Source organism: Bombus impatiens, unplaced genomic scaffold, assembly GCF_000188095.3.
Source record: "Bombus impatiens unplaced genomic scaffold, BIMP_2.2 scf_0027, whole genome shotgun sequence".
Lineage (NCBI taxonomy): Eukaryota > Metazoa > Arthropoda > Insecta > Hymenoptera > Apidae > Bombus > Bombus impatiens.
Window position 1 is genome coordinate 1,041,438 of NT_176446.1, and position 17,474 is coordinate 1,058,911.

A 17,474-nucleotide genomic window follows, 5' to 3' on the forward strand; every position below is an offset into this window, starting at 1 on the left:
TCGAGGACGTGCCTGCTTTTTCCTCTTTTTTTCTGCCAACGATCCACTAGAGTCGTGGTTTCGACCATTTGTAGTCTGATATATTAGATCGTGGTCGCGGCGAGCTGTAATTCAAGCGCGATTGCACTTTGGAAAATAAGACTTGGAGGAGGAGACGGAGGGAGAGATGGATCGTTAATGATCGCGCGTTTCCTGTGCGATAATTAACAAAAGAAAAAGACCAAAGGAGATGGACGTGGATTCTCGATGATTTTATGCTTGAAAAATCCGACTAACTGACTCGGTTTTACTTTCTTCTCCTGTTCGTTCACTCTTTTTAGTTCTGTTTGGTTACCTGTGATTTTTTAATGTTTAAATTTCATTTGCAATTTTTTTCTCAATGAATCTTCATTATATTAGGAAGAGTGGTGTACATGTGGGACATTATAATTTCAATTTATTGTGAGTGCCATATAAGAATACTTCGATAAACGGAAAAACTGAATATCTCATATAAGAAGAAGCTTAGGTATAAAATTCGGACGAAATATCGTGAATAACGATTTTTCTCGAGCGTAGAAATCTTTCTAGCAACAGAGGGACACGATTAAATGAGAAACAATCCAAAGAATGCATGGTTAAAGATATATAGACATATAGACGCACAACATAATTTATAAACGAATATCTAAGAGACAAATCATTTGCATTTTCTGAGCGAACACTTCTAAATTATGCGAGAAGCTTTTCTAAGGAAGATGACGAATAAATAAATTTTTACGTAAAGGGTAAAGTCTATGTGGAAGCTGTACGAATGAGCGCCGAGCGATTTCGTGGTTCGCCAAGGAACAAAGTGAACGATAGTTCGAAAGAGAAGGGAATCGGATGAAGAGAGGTAGAACGGAAGACCAGAGGAGGAAAAGGGAGCAAAGACATTTTTCCTTGGCGTTTCCACAGAACGATTCTCGCTATTGCTGGAATGCCTTCGACTGCAACAATTACCTGTCGTAAACGCAGCCTCTCTACAGTAGTTATCCTGGTTGAGATTGAAATATGAACAAGCAATCTTTTTTTCTTCCTTTCGTATTGTCCTTTCCTACAGATGGTAACAAGATGAATTTTGGTAGAATACAGTTCACCGTTATTCTAAACGATTACAAACCGTTTCACTTTTTAGGCAGTTATATAATTTATTTGGAATATTATCAAGATATGAAAGGAAATTAGAATAAACGACAGGAATTATTGAACTTGTAGTACTATAATGTTAATGTAAATTCAATAATAAATTAATCGTGACACAAGTATTGTGTTTTCTATTATCCAATTATTGTACGACTGATTGTATCATCAGTGTAATGTATTGTAAACGTGAGTACTTCTGCATATAAGTATCTTTGAAAAAATAGTAAATTTATCCTTCTTTCTGACCCTGTTGTGATCTTTGATTTATATATTTCAATTTTCCTTATTTATATATTTCAAGAAACAAGAGATTGTAACCATAAACCTGAAACAGTCAAACATACGCGTCAATAACAATCTTTTCGTATGTTCCTAACATTTAAGTAATTTGTTAACCACAGAGTCGAAAATGATGCAAAGGACGCGACAGAATTAATTATCAAAGTACAAGACATAAAAGAGCAATTTTTTTCTATCACTACTACAAAAACAAACATGAGAGAGTTTTATGAGAAATACAAATAAATTAGTCTCGATTTCCTCGACTTTTGCGCTCCAACGTCGAACTAATTTAAAGTCTCTTAAAATTATTCAAACCGTGTCCAGTCAATCGAAACGTCCCAGCTTTCTAAAAAAATTCTAATTCATCGGCGTAGTAAAAGAGGCCGAAACTTTTCACCGATAATTAGCGTGGAAAACTTCTCTCTCTATATATATATATCTATCTCTCTCTCTCTCTCTATCTATCTATCTATCTATCTATCTATCTATCTATCTATATATCTATCATCTCTCCTTTTCTCGCAGCGAACAATAAGAAGAACACCGGTGTCCCGAAATGAAAGAACGAGGATGAAATGGGAGAAAAGGAGAGGAGAACGGTAGCTTTGCTTCTTGTAGACTCCGTGTTCTCGCACCCTTTGTTTTTCTCAAGCCTGTCTCGTGCTGCTTTTTTCGAGCGCAGTCCGCTTCGCAAAAACGACCGCTCGTAATTGAGGTTTTAACGAGTGAAAATTTATTGAGGTGCCACTTCTTCGACCTGTGTCCATTTTTTCCTGCCAGTCTTTTTGTCGTACAATGATTTATTTGCAACCAGAACGATCGAAGCAAAGGGTTGAACGGATATTGATTTTTATTTTCCGACCATGCTTGACATGCTCGCGGTTAATTAGGAAACTGTGTAAAAATTATGGTGATTGGGGTATCGAATTAACGTTCGATGTACATGTGTTACGCTTTTCATGGATTTACCCGTCTGCTGGGGGCAAATTTTTTAGAGATGAAATGAATATCCGTTAGATTGGTTGGAGATTTGATAAAAATCCATCTTCCGGGTTTTTAAAGCGATTGAATGAGTTCTGAAAGATTACAAGAGATAGTTACTTTATTGGGATATTTTCGAAATTGTTACGTTGAGAGACACTGAATGAACATTGCAAATTTGTTGGATAATACTGTAACTCGCGAGGGTAACTTTTCATCGTAAAGAGATTCGCAGAGCAAAAGATATTTTGGAGGTTGCAGAGCTATAAATCAAGAAATTGTAAACGAAATCTGAGAACTCGAAAATTCCATGTTGTAAGGATCACGAAGTTGTATAATCAAATCTAAAATTAGCAGATTTATCGAAAAGCGAGATATTCGAGAAATCGAATGACGCTTTTCAAGAAATTTGACTGACGTCTACAACTGGAAACATGTATAATACACACACGTTCGACAAAACAGTGCAAACAGAAGAACACATGCAAATACTCTTTTGCAAAGACGGTCGGGCAAAGCCAAACGAAGTCCGCAGGAAACGAAGCAAAATTGCACAAGTGAAATCACATCGTGTACAATGGTTCTTCTTTGCTCGTATTCATTAAAATGGAAAATATTGTCGACGGAAAATGCACAGTTTCCCGTCCGACAAACTTGATTTCGTTTCTTTTTCCCCTTTTTTCTTTTTCACGCTCTTGTGCCAGCTATTACACAACAATGATGCAATATGCCGACGATTCTAAAGATCGGGATGAACGCAGAAAATACGTACGTATTCTTTGCATTCCACTTTTCCTTACGTTTCCTATCCCCAACTTGTTCTCTTCTCCTTCGTCTTTTTTTTTCTAACGTAACAGGAAATCGAACGAGAGCATCAAAGCGAACAAAATGGCAGATATCCGTTCGATCAGGATTCTTTTATTACCCAGTTCAGCATCCTCGTCGATTTTTCATCTGCTTTCCTCCATTTCTTTCCCTCTTCTCCTTTTTTCCTCTTTCCACGACTATCTCGTTGCTAGTAATGCATGAATGATTATTATCCACGATTAAAAAAAAAGAAAAAACTGCCTAATATTCATAATCTTAAATGATTAAAGCAACACGAATGTTACAAGGTTATAATGTAATCTGCACATGTGTGAAGAGTTACATATGTCCGACGGTTTTGAATAAACTATTGAATTTCGTACACTGACGTGTTAATTACTTAGAGACATGTTTCAAGTGTTACAAGTGTTTACACGGTTCTCGAGTTGAGTAGAAAAAAGTATAACTTTCCATTGAAAATTCAGGAGACTCCGAGGCCGGTGAATAAAAAATTTGTAGCCACTGTTAATTCTCAAATTTTCTACTATAATTATTTTCCTGAATTCTCTGTGCAGCTGAGGTATTCATTCTTTGTACGAATCGTTCTTTTCAGTGCCCTCGCAACACATATTAATTTTAACGTCGGGCACAAGTTCTATTTTCCCCCTCGTTTAATTCACTATTCTCGTAATGACTTAGCCGGTATATTCGTGCCAATTAGATTTAGAATCCTTTTCGTCCGCTCAACTTACACCAGAAACGTTTCTTTTTCTTTTTCGCTTTTCCTTTTTGCTTCGGTACCTGAGCACTCGTGAAAAACGTTGACATACGCTCGAAATTGCCATCATTGTGCCATCCAAGCAGAAAGACCAACTTCACCCTCGTCGCTCCCATTAATTATCTCCGCGATTTTCACGCTTCTTCAAACGCACTACGATAATTAATGTTCGCTTCCAAGAAGGGACAAATTGTTCGTGATAGTGGTCAAAACATTAGAGAAATCATTACGATATATAGTAGATCACGAAAGTATTTTAAAGTATACGGAAGTGTTATAACATGTTAACAAATTTTGGTATCATTATATCACGAGTGTCTCGATTATATCAAATTTTAAACCAATCTGAGGACATATATACAAGATACGAAACATTACTGCAAACGTATGTCCAATAGAAAAAGTCTACCTTATTAGTAGCCATCTTAAACGTGTAATAAGTGATAAAGATGGTCTGATATTTCAACTCACAAGAGTGTCATTCTCTTGGTTTCATAATTAATTAAGTTATAACTTTATTCTCTGCCATTTTCAAATAAATGTTTGCTTGAAACCAATGTTCAAATTTCATTGAAGTCAATATAATCACTATAGCGTGACAATAAAATTTCAGAATGATTTACGTAACACACATAATACATCTGTAAATGTTTGGATACGAGTTTTGCATCCTTCAACCATTCCCTTGAACGAAAATATCGGGATACTTAAAAAAAAAAAAAAAAACAAGAAACACAATTTTCTTTATCGATGATGTAAGCTTCTTAAATTCCAACTTAAATATTTTCTTCACCGAGGGAAAAGTTATTCGAGAAAGACTAGGAATTCTTTCCGCACCCTCTTCTTCAAACTACGCAAGAGTATAAAAATTCTTTATACTTCAAGACTCTTCCGTTCGTTGAATTTTTATTCGAGATACTATAGTTGAAGAAAGTACTGAATCCCTCAGAATCAATCCGCACTTCTTTCACCATCCTTCGATTCTCAGCTCCCTAAAATCCTTCTTAACCACGTTCCACCCGATTTCTTTCACAAATCTTACGCCACTTCTACATCAATAAAACCCACGGCTTAACTTTACCTTCGTTCTCCGAACTTCAGTTCGGTTCACGAACTCCGGTATCCATTTCCTTTCTTTCTCGATAATTAACTCTTGTTCGTCATATAGAATGCATTTTCTTAGTAAGTAACATTCTTCTAAATGTAACACCAAAGTTTACTGCGAACACCTTCAAATCCCTTTGCAAATTTCATGATTCTTATCTGTTGTTTTCTTCGAGGATTAATTCCATAAGTTTATAAATTAACGATTACCATATAAAATACTTTCCTTTCAATTATCTTTTTTCCAATATATAATTCAAAATCCTTTTAACCTAACTTCAAACTCCAACTTTCCATTCCTTCTTGCAACTCATAATTCCTTCAGACGTCTTCACTTCAACGTCCACCTTTTTCTTCCCCCAACAATTAATCTACTACTACTTTTCCAAAATACCATGCAAAATACATTTTTCTAATTCACAAATAAGCACCACAACATGCTTCTCTTCCCACAATCTTTGAACGCGTACAACGACATTTAAAATCTGCCTGATCTAACTTTATCTTCATCCTTTAAATTCTACTAGTCATCTTCATCTTCCCCAAACGGTCGACCTTCCACGTTTACAAATTACCATCCATCATATAAGCTATATCTTCTTCAGTTCACAAAATCACCACAATTGACCAACAAACTGCTTTGGACTACGATGACTGACTAAAATGCTTCCTAAAATGCTTCCTTTTTTACGATCTCCAAATACATGACGCTTATGCAGAATCTTCCTAACTTAACTTTATCTTAGCTCTTCAAATTCCATCATCCAGCTTCTTCTTATTCTATTACGAGAACCTTCCTCGTTTATGAATTCCTATGCACCGTATAAAATCCAATGATCGACCTTCCAATGTATAGGAGTATCCGAGATCCTCCTAAGCACTAATCTTCTTGTACAAAAACCGCAACTCTCCGCGAAGTTGCCATGAAATTTCACCGTCAACTCCCGCCAAAACAAACACGCCGAATCGCCGCACGTACCTGGTCATTTTCACTCCCCATCAACGGCCCTTCCAGACATAGTACTCCCGGTTTCTCCACGAGGACAACGACGAAGAAACTTTCTTACGCGATGAACGCGTACGAGGGGTGAAGCACGGACGACAAAATGAGGCAGAGTGTCGAGCCAGTTCAATCAACAGGCCCAGCTAGCCAGAAGGGGTGGAAGAGGGGTGGTGTGTTACAAGCCCCGAGTGCAAAGCAAGGGATCCACCTCCTCGAGTTTTGCATCGACGCACGACACAAGGGAGAGAAAGACAGAGAGATTCTAGAGGGTTGGTCGTTTCGATCGGGGTGGTATCCCTTGGCTATGCTAACGCGGATGCCGAGTGGTCCTAGGGGAGGATTTTTTTTTCGTTTTTTCTCCCGTTTTTTTTTCTTTTTTTCCCTTTTTGGCGTACACACACGGGGCTGCGACGCACTCAACGGCGAATGGCCGAGTCTACATAAACACGCACACGTATGCAAGATGAAAAAAGGAGGGGGAGACCATCTGCGCCCTCCAAAGGATACTTCTAACGGTTTAGCCTGGAAGGAGGGATATCTGCTGGAATTATTGGCCAGATCATTCGCGAGATTTTGCGTTCCACGGTGATATTCGTTCTTTTTTGTTACGCTGTTGGGGGGTGGATCACCGAGATCGAGCACGCTGTGGCATTATGACTTTTAGAGAAGATTGATTACCTCTAAGGGGCTGAATTACGCGTACTATTTATACCTTTCCAGAGTCTTTTCCTGCGTAGTACTTTCTAATTGCGTAGTGAATCGTTGAAAAGATTTTTCAATCCCCTACAGTGACTTTTATGCAATTGAAATATAAGAAATATTCTTTTTAAAATTATCTCTGGTCGTATGACATTATTTTTCTTTCTTTAAATGAGATGGATTATTGAATAAGAATGATGTGTAACATACAAATATTAGAACGTCCAACTTTTAACATATAACTAGACTGATACACCGTACGTAAATAATTATAATTAAAATTGTATCTCGGCCTCAAAAAAGGTTGACAGTAATTTTGCAAAAGTATCTACAGAACCGAAAATTGTCACTCTGTCTAGTTACCTTTGACGTTAATTAAATGTTGAAACGAGTTACTTCTAATACACAAAGAGATCGAGAAATTACACAAGCGGTTAATTCGAAATATTAAATCAAATTACTGTTTATACTGAAGGATCCGTCACAAGGGATGAAAGTTTCAGACGCGTATTAGGACGTAACTGTAGTCACGAGTTTCCTACTACTCTGAATATGATAAACTCTACTTCCTCGTTCAATAATTCCAATATTTTTACCAGAATTTCCAAAAACAAATTACTCAAGCCTTTCTCCCTGCGTTCCCATTATTTCTTCCATTTCCACCTGCCACGAGGACGAAAGGAACTTCTCCCTCGTGTTCCAATCTGTTTCCCTCCTTCTTTCGTTCACAACGATATCTCGACAGGTTTTCCTCTTTTCTCCGAATTTCCTTCCCGCTCTAACCACCGCCTTCCCTCTCTCCCTTCTGGTTTCCGTGTTGCACACACCTTGTATACTCGCGCTTTTCATTCCTTTTTGCTCTGTTCCTCGCGTTCTCCTTTCACCGTTTACGCACGTGCCGTTCACCTGCCGTCGCGTTCGATTCCATCCAGTTCTTTCGTTAAACAATTCTCTCTCCCTTCGTCGTCGCTCGCAGTTTTCAGCAGCGCGGAATTCTACTTTGTTTCGGACAGCAAAATTGATATTGCTTCTCAAGTTTGGCCGATCCTAATGTTTTTTAAGGTGAACGAGAATTTCTGCTGTGAGAAAAACAACTTCTTCTGGAGAAAAGTGTGAAAGTTGTCAGGGGCGGTTGTAAAATTTACGAAGCTCTATTTTTTCATCAAATTTCTATGATATTGGATTTGGATATCTTTCTGAGAGTATTCTTTCACTCTTTGCTCCGGCCAATACTCTTTCTTTTTTCGACGCGAAGGAGATCTCTGCTGTTCTTTAGGAGAAAAGGGTGAAAATTGTGGGGAGTGAAAATGTATAAAACGTGTATACCTACAAAATACAAATAGTTCAGGGAATCTCGAACCTATTACTATTAACTTAATATACACCAAAAGGACGATTATATGTATAACAATGATGTAATACTATCATAAACGTACGAAAATTGCACAAACACTCATGAACAGACGGAGACGAGATAACTGGACGAATTATAAGTTTTCAGACTCGACGAAATCTTGTGAGTATGAGAAATTAATATTTTCCGTAGGTTTTCGCGAAGATTCGAGAACGAAGGTGAAAAGATTCGGGAGAAGAAGGAAGGAAACACGTATCCACCGTATCAAAGATGACGAGAAGAATATTCGAGGGGGATAGTGTCGAGGAAGATGAAGCGTCGGTGAAAAACCCGCCAGCCAAAAAACCGCCGGCAAAAAGAGTCAGCTGTCAGGAATCGCCGCAAAAGCCCCAAGCCATTCAAGAAAGACAACGAAACCCTCGGTTGCATTTTCCCCGCGGGTAGAGAAAGACACGATGCCTCCATTAAACGTATTAAACCCCGAAAATTCTTCTTCCCTTCGCCGTACATCGTTAGGACCAAAAAATAAAACAAAACAAACGAAACTGAACCGAGAAAGCGAATAAAACGAAGAAGAAGCTGGGAAAAGAAAAAAAAGCGAAGTATGTAACAAGAGTAAAGGATGGTTCGATGAAAAAGAGAAAGAAATTCGACAAAATGCACCGATATTCTAAAAATGGAGGAAATTACACGAGAAACAGAGCCAACAGGCAAGATACGCTATCTAGAGGGTGGGTAAAGGTCGGGGTGAAATCACGTCGGAAAAAGGACCAAGAAAAATGCACAACGCTGTCGGTAGGATGAGAGTAACTGTAGGAAAGTGAACCACGATAGGAACGGGTGAAAAGAAAAAAGGGATAGAGAGTGGATGAAGCGGAGGGATGGAACGTCGAAGGAGAAGGGAGAAGAAGGAAAAGGATGCTGATGAGAACGGCGCTAACGATTCCTTAATGAAAGCTGAAGCAGAGGGCCGCCTCGAGTTTCGTCAGCGGCCTGGATTCTTTTACATCGTTTCTTCCCCAGGTGTATAGGGTGTTTTTAAAGTAAGTGGCTGTATTCGGTTCCAAGAGAGACAACTTTTTCTCAAGGAGCTCCTTCGAATGCCTGACTCTCAGTAGATATACTTTTTTAAATGCGTTTCGATTTAAATACTCTGTTGCATTTTATTAGATATAATATTATTTAACTAATAATATTTTGTTTACTCTTCGAGTATAATTTCTTTGAATATTAATTATTTGATTTTATTTAATTTAGAAATTATGTAAGAAAAGAAGTTTCATTTTTTAAGGAATGCTCTTCTGATGAAAATCAATGGAATTTTTGAGAGAAATAGTAATAAAGTTTCTCTCATTTTTATTTTATTTTTCTTTTTTCGGTTTTATATCACGCACATATCTTTTGTTTCCAATATTTCAACAAGGCTTGAAACATTAATCCACATGAGCTGATTTGTGCGTGCTTCTTCATGATGAAAGTCAATGCGTGAATTTCACAGACGGACGTATGATTTTTCCTATCGCGTTGCAGATTATTTTCTCCGACAAATCGACTCGTTTCTTTCATTTTTCCAATCGTAAAAAGAAAATTTCTTTCTAATATCTATCATTCGCGAACTGAGTTTCAATTTAATAAATTTAAGATCACAGTTCCTCATTAAATATTCATATATGACTATGTATGATTATACCTGATAACAAATACGATATACAGTATCATAATGTGTTTTCTAACGTATTGCGCACTCCAGAGTCCGCGGTTAAATCAACATTATTTAAAACGTTAATTAAAAAATCACACTTTGTGATAAAGTATGAAATTTGTATTAGGAAATAATACACATAATAGATTACTCAAACATTTGCAAAAGTGTATCATCATCATGTAGACAAATAAAATTTCTATATAAAAAGATTACGAATTGTTTGTTTTAGCGATTCTAATAGTTCTAATACGAGAAATTCTTCGAAGTAAGAGAGAGAAAAACGGCGACGCAAAATGCGAAAAGATACCATTAATTTCCGAGTTTGTCATGCCGCGGTAGATACCACAATATCGTTCGGAGGGGAAAAAAGGGAGCGATAAAAGAAGTTTGAAAGTTATTCAATCTGCGCGGGGCAAATGGAAAAAGTTCCTTGACCGTTCGGGGACGTGAAATTTGCGCAAAAATCGCGCGCGATTACCTTGAATCGGTACTATACGATTTTTCTTCCTTTTCTCGCCTCTCCTTTCTTTCTCTCTCGACTCTTCTATTCTTTTTTTCGTCGAACCTGTCGATGATAGTGTCCACATGGTGTATCATTTGCGAAACCCGTTTCCAACGACAATGTAATACTTTGTCGAAAATTGGAAGTCCGAAATAATAACTCTGCACGATGCAGAATCTAATCTCATTTTTTACTCCAATGTTGGATGAGTATACAGGTAGGAAACAAGCAAAATTTCACGCTTAATGACGCAAGAAAATTAATCCTCGTAGTCAAACATATTTTTTCACGTTTGTAGTATCTACGTTATATTCATTTTTTATTTTCCTAGGCTCTCGGAGAAATTAAAAAAAGTTTGATATACACTCAACTACGTTCTACAGGTATCTTATCGAGTCAACTTTTATGCTCAATTTATTTAATGATGTAAAAGTATCTTCTGCACTATCCTACACTCTTTTTATCTTCCTATGCCTTCAGAAAATTAAAACAAATTTTGATATACACTTATCAACGTTTCTAGTAGATTATACAGTTACCTATTAAGTCTATTTTCATTCTTCGTTTATTTAATAAAGTAGAAATATCTTTATTCAATAACGAAACTTCTACTGCAAGAAATAAACGTGGAATTTCGTTAAAATCGTCAGCGACCCAGTTCGTCAACAGGAAGGTTGATATTTCTCCGAAATGTAGGCGATTTCGTGATGTTTTTTCGATCGCCAGACAGCAATTGAAGAAAAAGCGCACGATTTTACGAGAGTTTCAATGGTAGGAAGCACAAAAGAAGCTTTCAGTTTTATTTGATGAATTACGCTTGCGTCTGGCAACGAAAGTTAACGATTTGCCGTTTAGAGTTCTAATCGAGGATAATCGTTTAATTTAATAAAAGTCTGGGTTGGCTCTTCGATTCTTTTCCCAGCATTTTCCCGCAAATATTTGAGAATCTCGATGGCCTGAGCGCGCACGTGGCTCGATGCTCGGCCCGATGAGAAACATTTGGAAGTTTTATGCGCGACGAAAGTGCTTCCCGACGGTAAACTCGTGCAAACCGACGACAAACGACGCCGTCGTCGCGCCGACGAAACTCGATTTTTTAATTATTGAGAGTGTGCCCAATCCTTCTCCACCGCCATTTCCTACTTCGTTCGTCCATTATACGATTATTTTTATTGGTTTATTTGTTCGCTGCGACTGATGGCTCACAAAAGTACTCGAACGCTTGTAGAAAACTTTCATGTAGTCGACGTATAATTTGTGCTATAAGAAGCATTTAAAAATTTCTCTAGTACTGTAACCATACCTGATTGTTACGATTATGGTAAAATTTGGGACAAATCTGAAAATGTACATGTAAGATATTTGGCGCAAATCGCAGAGATCGCAAAAGAGTCTAAATGTCGAATTGGATGGCCAAGAATCATAATGCCGCAAGTCGCTGCTATTTTCCATAAAACAGAGTGTCCTGTATTTGTTATTATAAAAGAATTCACTATATCATTGGAAATGATAAAAACAAGTTAATTAATTACGAAACTAAGCCACAAGAGCCTCGAGGGTTGAAATATATGATCAAATATAATCTAATTATAAAATACATATAATAAGAATAAATATAGCGTATAAATATTCTTCTCACGAGAAAGTGTTGCAACGGAAGATAAAGTTACTACTTGATACGATGTAATGTACAATGTGTACATAAATGTTTTTCACGATAAGTGTCCAAATATTTTCGCGAACCATTGTACATAGATTGCTACAATCTGTTTCTTTCTTTTTCTAACTGACGAACTCTTCGATATGGAAAATTATGTAAACGAATGGTACTCGATGTACTCCGCTAACGATTTCAAAATCTCACGACAGATTGCACGAATAATTCCCCTTCGATAAAAAGTTATCTTCGACGAGTATTTTGTTTAGTTTCCTCTAGTTTATGCGACATGAGTGTATCGATAAGCTTCGTTGTATCGAGAGACTCTCAAGAACCTAAACAGGGCACGAAGTACTTATTTTGTCCATTTAATAAGTCGTAGAATGAAAGAGATGATCGATAAGAGTTACTTGGAGATGAATCTAACGAGAATGTACCAAATGAGACGAACTGAAATTCTTCACGTCCCAATAAAGCTATTTCTTGTTTCGATAAGTGAAATTATTTTTTGATATTTTTGCATGATATCGCGAAATAAAGTAACATAGTATTGAAATCAAGAATGACATTATATATTGATATTTTTGTCGGTTGTAACGGCTGTGATAATCATGTTTTTCGACATCTATCAGAAAGGAAAAGAAACTGTGGCCTCGAGCTTGTATTTTTGGTAAATACAAGCACAAAAAATGATTCCACTATACGATACGAACGTAATAATCATTAATTTAATCAATTAATCATTCTTTTCTGTTCTTCTGAAACTTAAGAGAGTTTCAAAGGATAGTAGAACGTGATCGCTTCTATATTTTCTTGAAACTTAAGAAATCTGTCAACTACGAATTGCTTTTGCACCTTTCTAAAACTAACGAAATTCTTTATCATAAAGACAAAGTGGTTGTTTTGAAACTTTTTAAAATCCAGGAGATTCTCTGACTTTAATCATAAGAAAACGCGATTGCTTTCGTATTTCCCTAAATCTGAAGGGCACGATTATCTCTAAAGTGATTTCCAAAGGACGTATCAGAGGGTTAAATGGAAAGAACACGCGAATGGAGAGGAACAGGTTTCTTCGTTTAATGCAATCGTTTCTAAATTGCAGCGATCGAGCCAGGAAGGCAACTTTAAACCTCGATAACCGAAGAAGCTTGAGGGTGAAAGCGACTAAGGCACTAATCACGCGGATCGACCGTCATTAATTTTCAAGGGATTGCGACAAGAGAGAAAGAAAAAGAAAGAGAGGGAGAAAGAGAGTCCCCTAATTTCGCAATGACGAATGAAAGTCTGGCTTTTCCGGCAATTTTCCTCTTGGTAGAGGCTTGACGAGCGTACCAGCAACCACCCCTCTTTTCTTTCTCTTTCTTCATTCCACTAGCAGTTGGAACACGAGACCTCCGTTAAAGGACTTTTTAACAGGTCAAGTTTCAGAATCTCGGTGACGCACAAATGGAATTACTCGGCGAGAAGAAAGCCCACCTCCCTCGCTTGTCACCCTCTCACCCCACTTCTACACGCCCTTGTCCCCTGTTCAAGATGTTCTGGATTCACCTTGAGCAAGCCCAGGTGGAAAGGGGATTTTTAGGGGGCGAAGAAGAAGAATTGCAGGGGCTAAAATGAATCAATTTGTTAATCAAAGGCGGTTGGGTACGTTAAAATTAGTTTTTAATTAATTCGTTACAGCCTCATTCATTCCGTCCATTACAGTTCCCAAGCGGTGGAACAATGCGTAAAATGTAAATGTAAATAAAATAACTTACAGGTTGTTCTGTCGACGTAGTAGAAGCCCACTACACAGAAAAATTTTCATGGCGTGAAAAGATAGTTTATATATCAGGGGAGTAAATACTTCAAATTTCTTGGGATTCCATGAAAATGTGATTTTTTGTAAGCTGAATGTTAAAGACTCGAATTCCATAAAATTGTTAGTGTAGTGTTGCGCTGATGTAACGTTGAGCCTTATGAATCGATTATTCTTATATTATTAGCCGTATTAATCGTGGTAAATTATAAAAATTATTTCTATTCTTCCAGAGATCAGGAAGATATTCTCTCTCGTTACTTTGTTGATATAAGATCACGTTTTAGGAAAAGCTGTTCGCAAAATCTGAGGGAAACAGGAAAAGGGTGGTGAATTAAAATAAGAGACACGCGAATGGAATAATTTAAAACACTGAGACATAAAAAAAATCTAGGCTGATAAGAAGAATAGGAATAAGGGGAAATAACGAAAGAAAAGAGTACGAAGGTATCGACGAAGCTATAGAGACGAGGTAAAATGTTATAATACCGATAAAATTGTGGAACAAGTATAAAAATCGAAAGATAAACTTTATCAATAAGCTCTAAGAAAGGGAACCGAAAATATAAGGCGAAATCGCGTAAGAATAAGAGAATAAATAGACGAATGGAACGAAGAAAAATAAAACAGGGGCGTGTAACAAGAGAGAAAAGAAAAGAGAAGTAGAAAGATCGGGACTCGATTGTATCGTTTATTCTTGTGTTCAGGACAGCCGATTATTTCTCTCCTTGCACGGTGTCCTGGAGTCTTTATTGTGACAGCGCCTTATTGTCGTCCACTTCTGGAAAATTGCGCGCCATGAATGCGCCTTTAAGATCGCCGGGGTCAGTGGATCTTCTGCCTTGATCCTTCGGGATCCCTTATGCAGAGACTTCGTGAGAAGATCGCCGGGAATCGTCGCGACACCCAACACCGACGGGGATTTTCTTTCTCGTGTTCGATTTCGAAGACGTTGCTTTTAGAGCAGTTTTAAGGGACTTTTCCAGATTTTTCAACGACATTATTTTAATCCTTGCCATTGAAAATATTGGTAACAGAAAGAAACTATGATCGTCGATTTTTAGTTCGATCGGTAAAGCTAGAAAATTAATTGGTAGCAAAGAAAGATTAGACAAGATCACACGTTAGCGTAGAAATTTATAACTATGAAATCTTTGCGCTTGGAAATTGCAAATCCATAATTTCTAGATAGATTTTCGCTTGTTTGATGACATAGCTAAAATTTTATTTAGTTGTACTAAAAAAGAAAAATTTTGATCAATTTTCAAGTTAGGTAATATTCGGAGCTGGCAAGAATTTCGTACATCTTCCTCGAATCTGAACATCATCGTCATTTACGATCAACTTCTAAGGACGCAGGACTATAATTCTCAAAGTTATAAAACGATAGAGATTGCCGAAAACATTTGTTCATCACGTCATTGATAAGCACAGACAAAGAAAGATAAATCTACTGTGACTAATCCATCAAAACCATCAAAACATCAATCAGCTAAAAAGTTATCTGATGTCGCTTAACTACAATAATCGACATCTCGACATCGTCGAGCATGAAAATTTATCTGGCGACGCGATCGGTTTCGATCGAGAATGAGCTTCGAATAATACGATGCAATTAATTATGGGGACACCGAGATGGAATCTCGTGAAGTCGATTTGGGCGGGAAACTAACTATCCTAAGAGAAGTGCAAGTCGAGCGCCGTCGGCTCGAAACTTGCGATTCGATTTCAGAATCGGAGGACTCCGCGGTTACAAGCAAAGAGGTAAAGTGCATCTGTCCTCCGACCACGAAAAAAGAGAGAGAGACAGAGACAGAGATAGAAGTGAATTTTATCGCGAACAGAATTCGAGAGGAGCTTCGTGGAAGAGGAAGAAGTGCGCCGAATGAAATTTTCAATCGGCTACGGGATAGAATTTTCAATCAATTTCGAGAGGGACGAAAGATCGAGCGAAGCTACCGAACTGATCCCTGGATTCTCTTCGAGGCCATTGGCGTTCAAATATCTGACCCGATTTCGGATCAAGACGGTTTGGCAAGCGAAAAATCGGATGCTGTCCCGGTGTGAATCAATGATGAGTTTTGGATGAAAATTGTGCGCGAAGAATTATCGAAAGATCAATTAAAACGTGTTTTGTTTTCCCGAAACCAATAAGACATCTGAGATTTCAAGATTGAGAAATTTAAATTTCAATCTTCCCTTTAAATTTGAATTAAATTGTTAACTAATTTTATGAACGAAACGCGTACAATTTTGTATGTATAATTTTGAAACAATGATTTTAGAACATATTGCTCCAAGTATATTTCTCCAGATTTAAACATCATGTCAATTTTACAGAGTCCAGTACCATAATCGAGTACAGAATGCTGAAGTCAATTTTCAATGGCGAAAGCGCTTGAGAGATTCTCGTTTTTTGAATTCGAGCATACTTACGATTCATTGTCAGTTCGAATTGCGACATACCTACAGCAAATGTTTGAAGTTAGACATTTCGGCTCGATGCAACATCCGTTAGAACGTCTAAGAATGTCGCTGGTTTTGTTCTAAGAAACACGTGTTTAAGTTGCGTACGCTGTTCTAAGAAAACGTAGGCACCAATTTGCGTTCAACAAAAACGATATCTATACAAGCTAAGAGACTTGTTATACAAAAAGAAGCTGGTATGCAATGTTGAAATATGTTTGACAACTTTTAATTTAATTTGCCATAGATCGGAGGTTAAGCCGACGAATATAAAATTGTCGAATTTCTTTTAAAGTTGAAATACTTTTAATTCTTTTCAAATCTAAATGTAATTTTCCAGCAAAATATATATCCAAACACTGTGTTAGTTTCTTCCAAAATCTAAATTTTATTTTCCTCAACTGTGTAACACGTTTAACACTCTCTAATTAATTTAAATTGCAATAAATCGATGTGGCCAATAACTCGTTCCCTTTTGGAGTATTCTTCGTTTCCTCTTAATGATATAAATATATAATTAATTCTCGAGACCATACCGACGAGTACTAAGTACAAGTAATAATGTAATACGATAATACTATTATCCTAATTTTTACCTAAACGACGGTAACTTATTGCCGATAAAATTACAATGATTTCTTAATATTATATTTTTGAATATTACGCATTCCTAGCTGCATTTCTACATGAACGAAATAATTTTACATAAATAGCTAAAATTCGTATTCTGTTACTCTAATTTTTTACTTAAACAACATTACAATCAAAGTATCGCTGACTCCTTCGCTTATTACAATTAGAAAAATTTACCTCGAGGATTTTATATGTTCTTGGATGTTATTTATTTTCGCATATATCATTGCACGTTAGATCTTCCATTATTGTGTGAAGATCCATGGTTTGTTATCATCTTGATTCTTTATTTGATAAATTCAATCATCAATTTCTTTTCACTTATTCTAACCCTTTTGAAATACATGAAAAATCCACGGAGATCTACTAAACTCCATGGCGAACGTGTGATCGTGGCGTTAACCTTGAGGTAAAGGAAATGTGCTGCTTTACCTTGTCGTCGTCGTGCGGAGTAGGCGGTGTGGGTGGCGTGTACATGCGGGGCGCGTAGTCGCCGATCGAGGAAGCGCCACCGGTGGAGGAGCCTTGGCTCCTCGGCGGG

The 17,474-nt window shown here is 37.2% G+C and overlaps 1 protein-coding gene across 5 annotated transcripts in view; it reads right to left on the reverse strand.

The window, feature by feature from the left end:
• LOC100746679 (zinc finger protein rotund-like) overlaps positions 1 to 17,474 on the reverse strand; it is a 173,534-nt gene that overhangs the window by 32,015 nt on the left and 124,045 nt on the right. For 2 of the 5 annotated variants that reach the window (XM_033320958.1, XM_033320955.1), the window contains exon 5: positions 13,794 to 13,823. The exons of 1 other annotated variant lie outside the window; for it this stretch is intronic. In XM_033320958.1, the coding sequence (XP_033176849.1) occupies positions 13,794 to 13,823 (30 nt within the window). Of the gene's footprint in view, positions 1 to 13,793; positions 13,824 to 17,365; positions 17,458 to 17,474 lie in introns of all 5 variants that reach the window. 2 more of the 5 variants (XM_033320960.1, XM_033320964.1) reach the window with 2 other exon arrangements.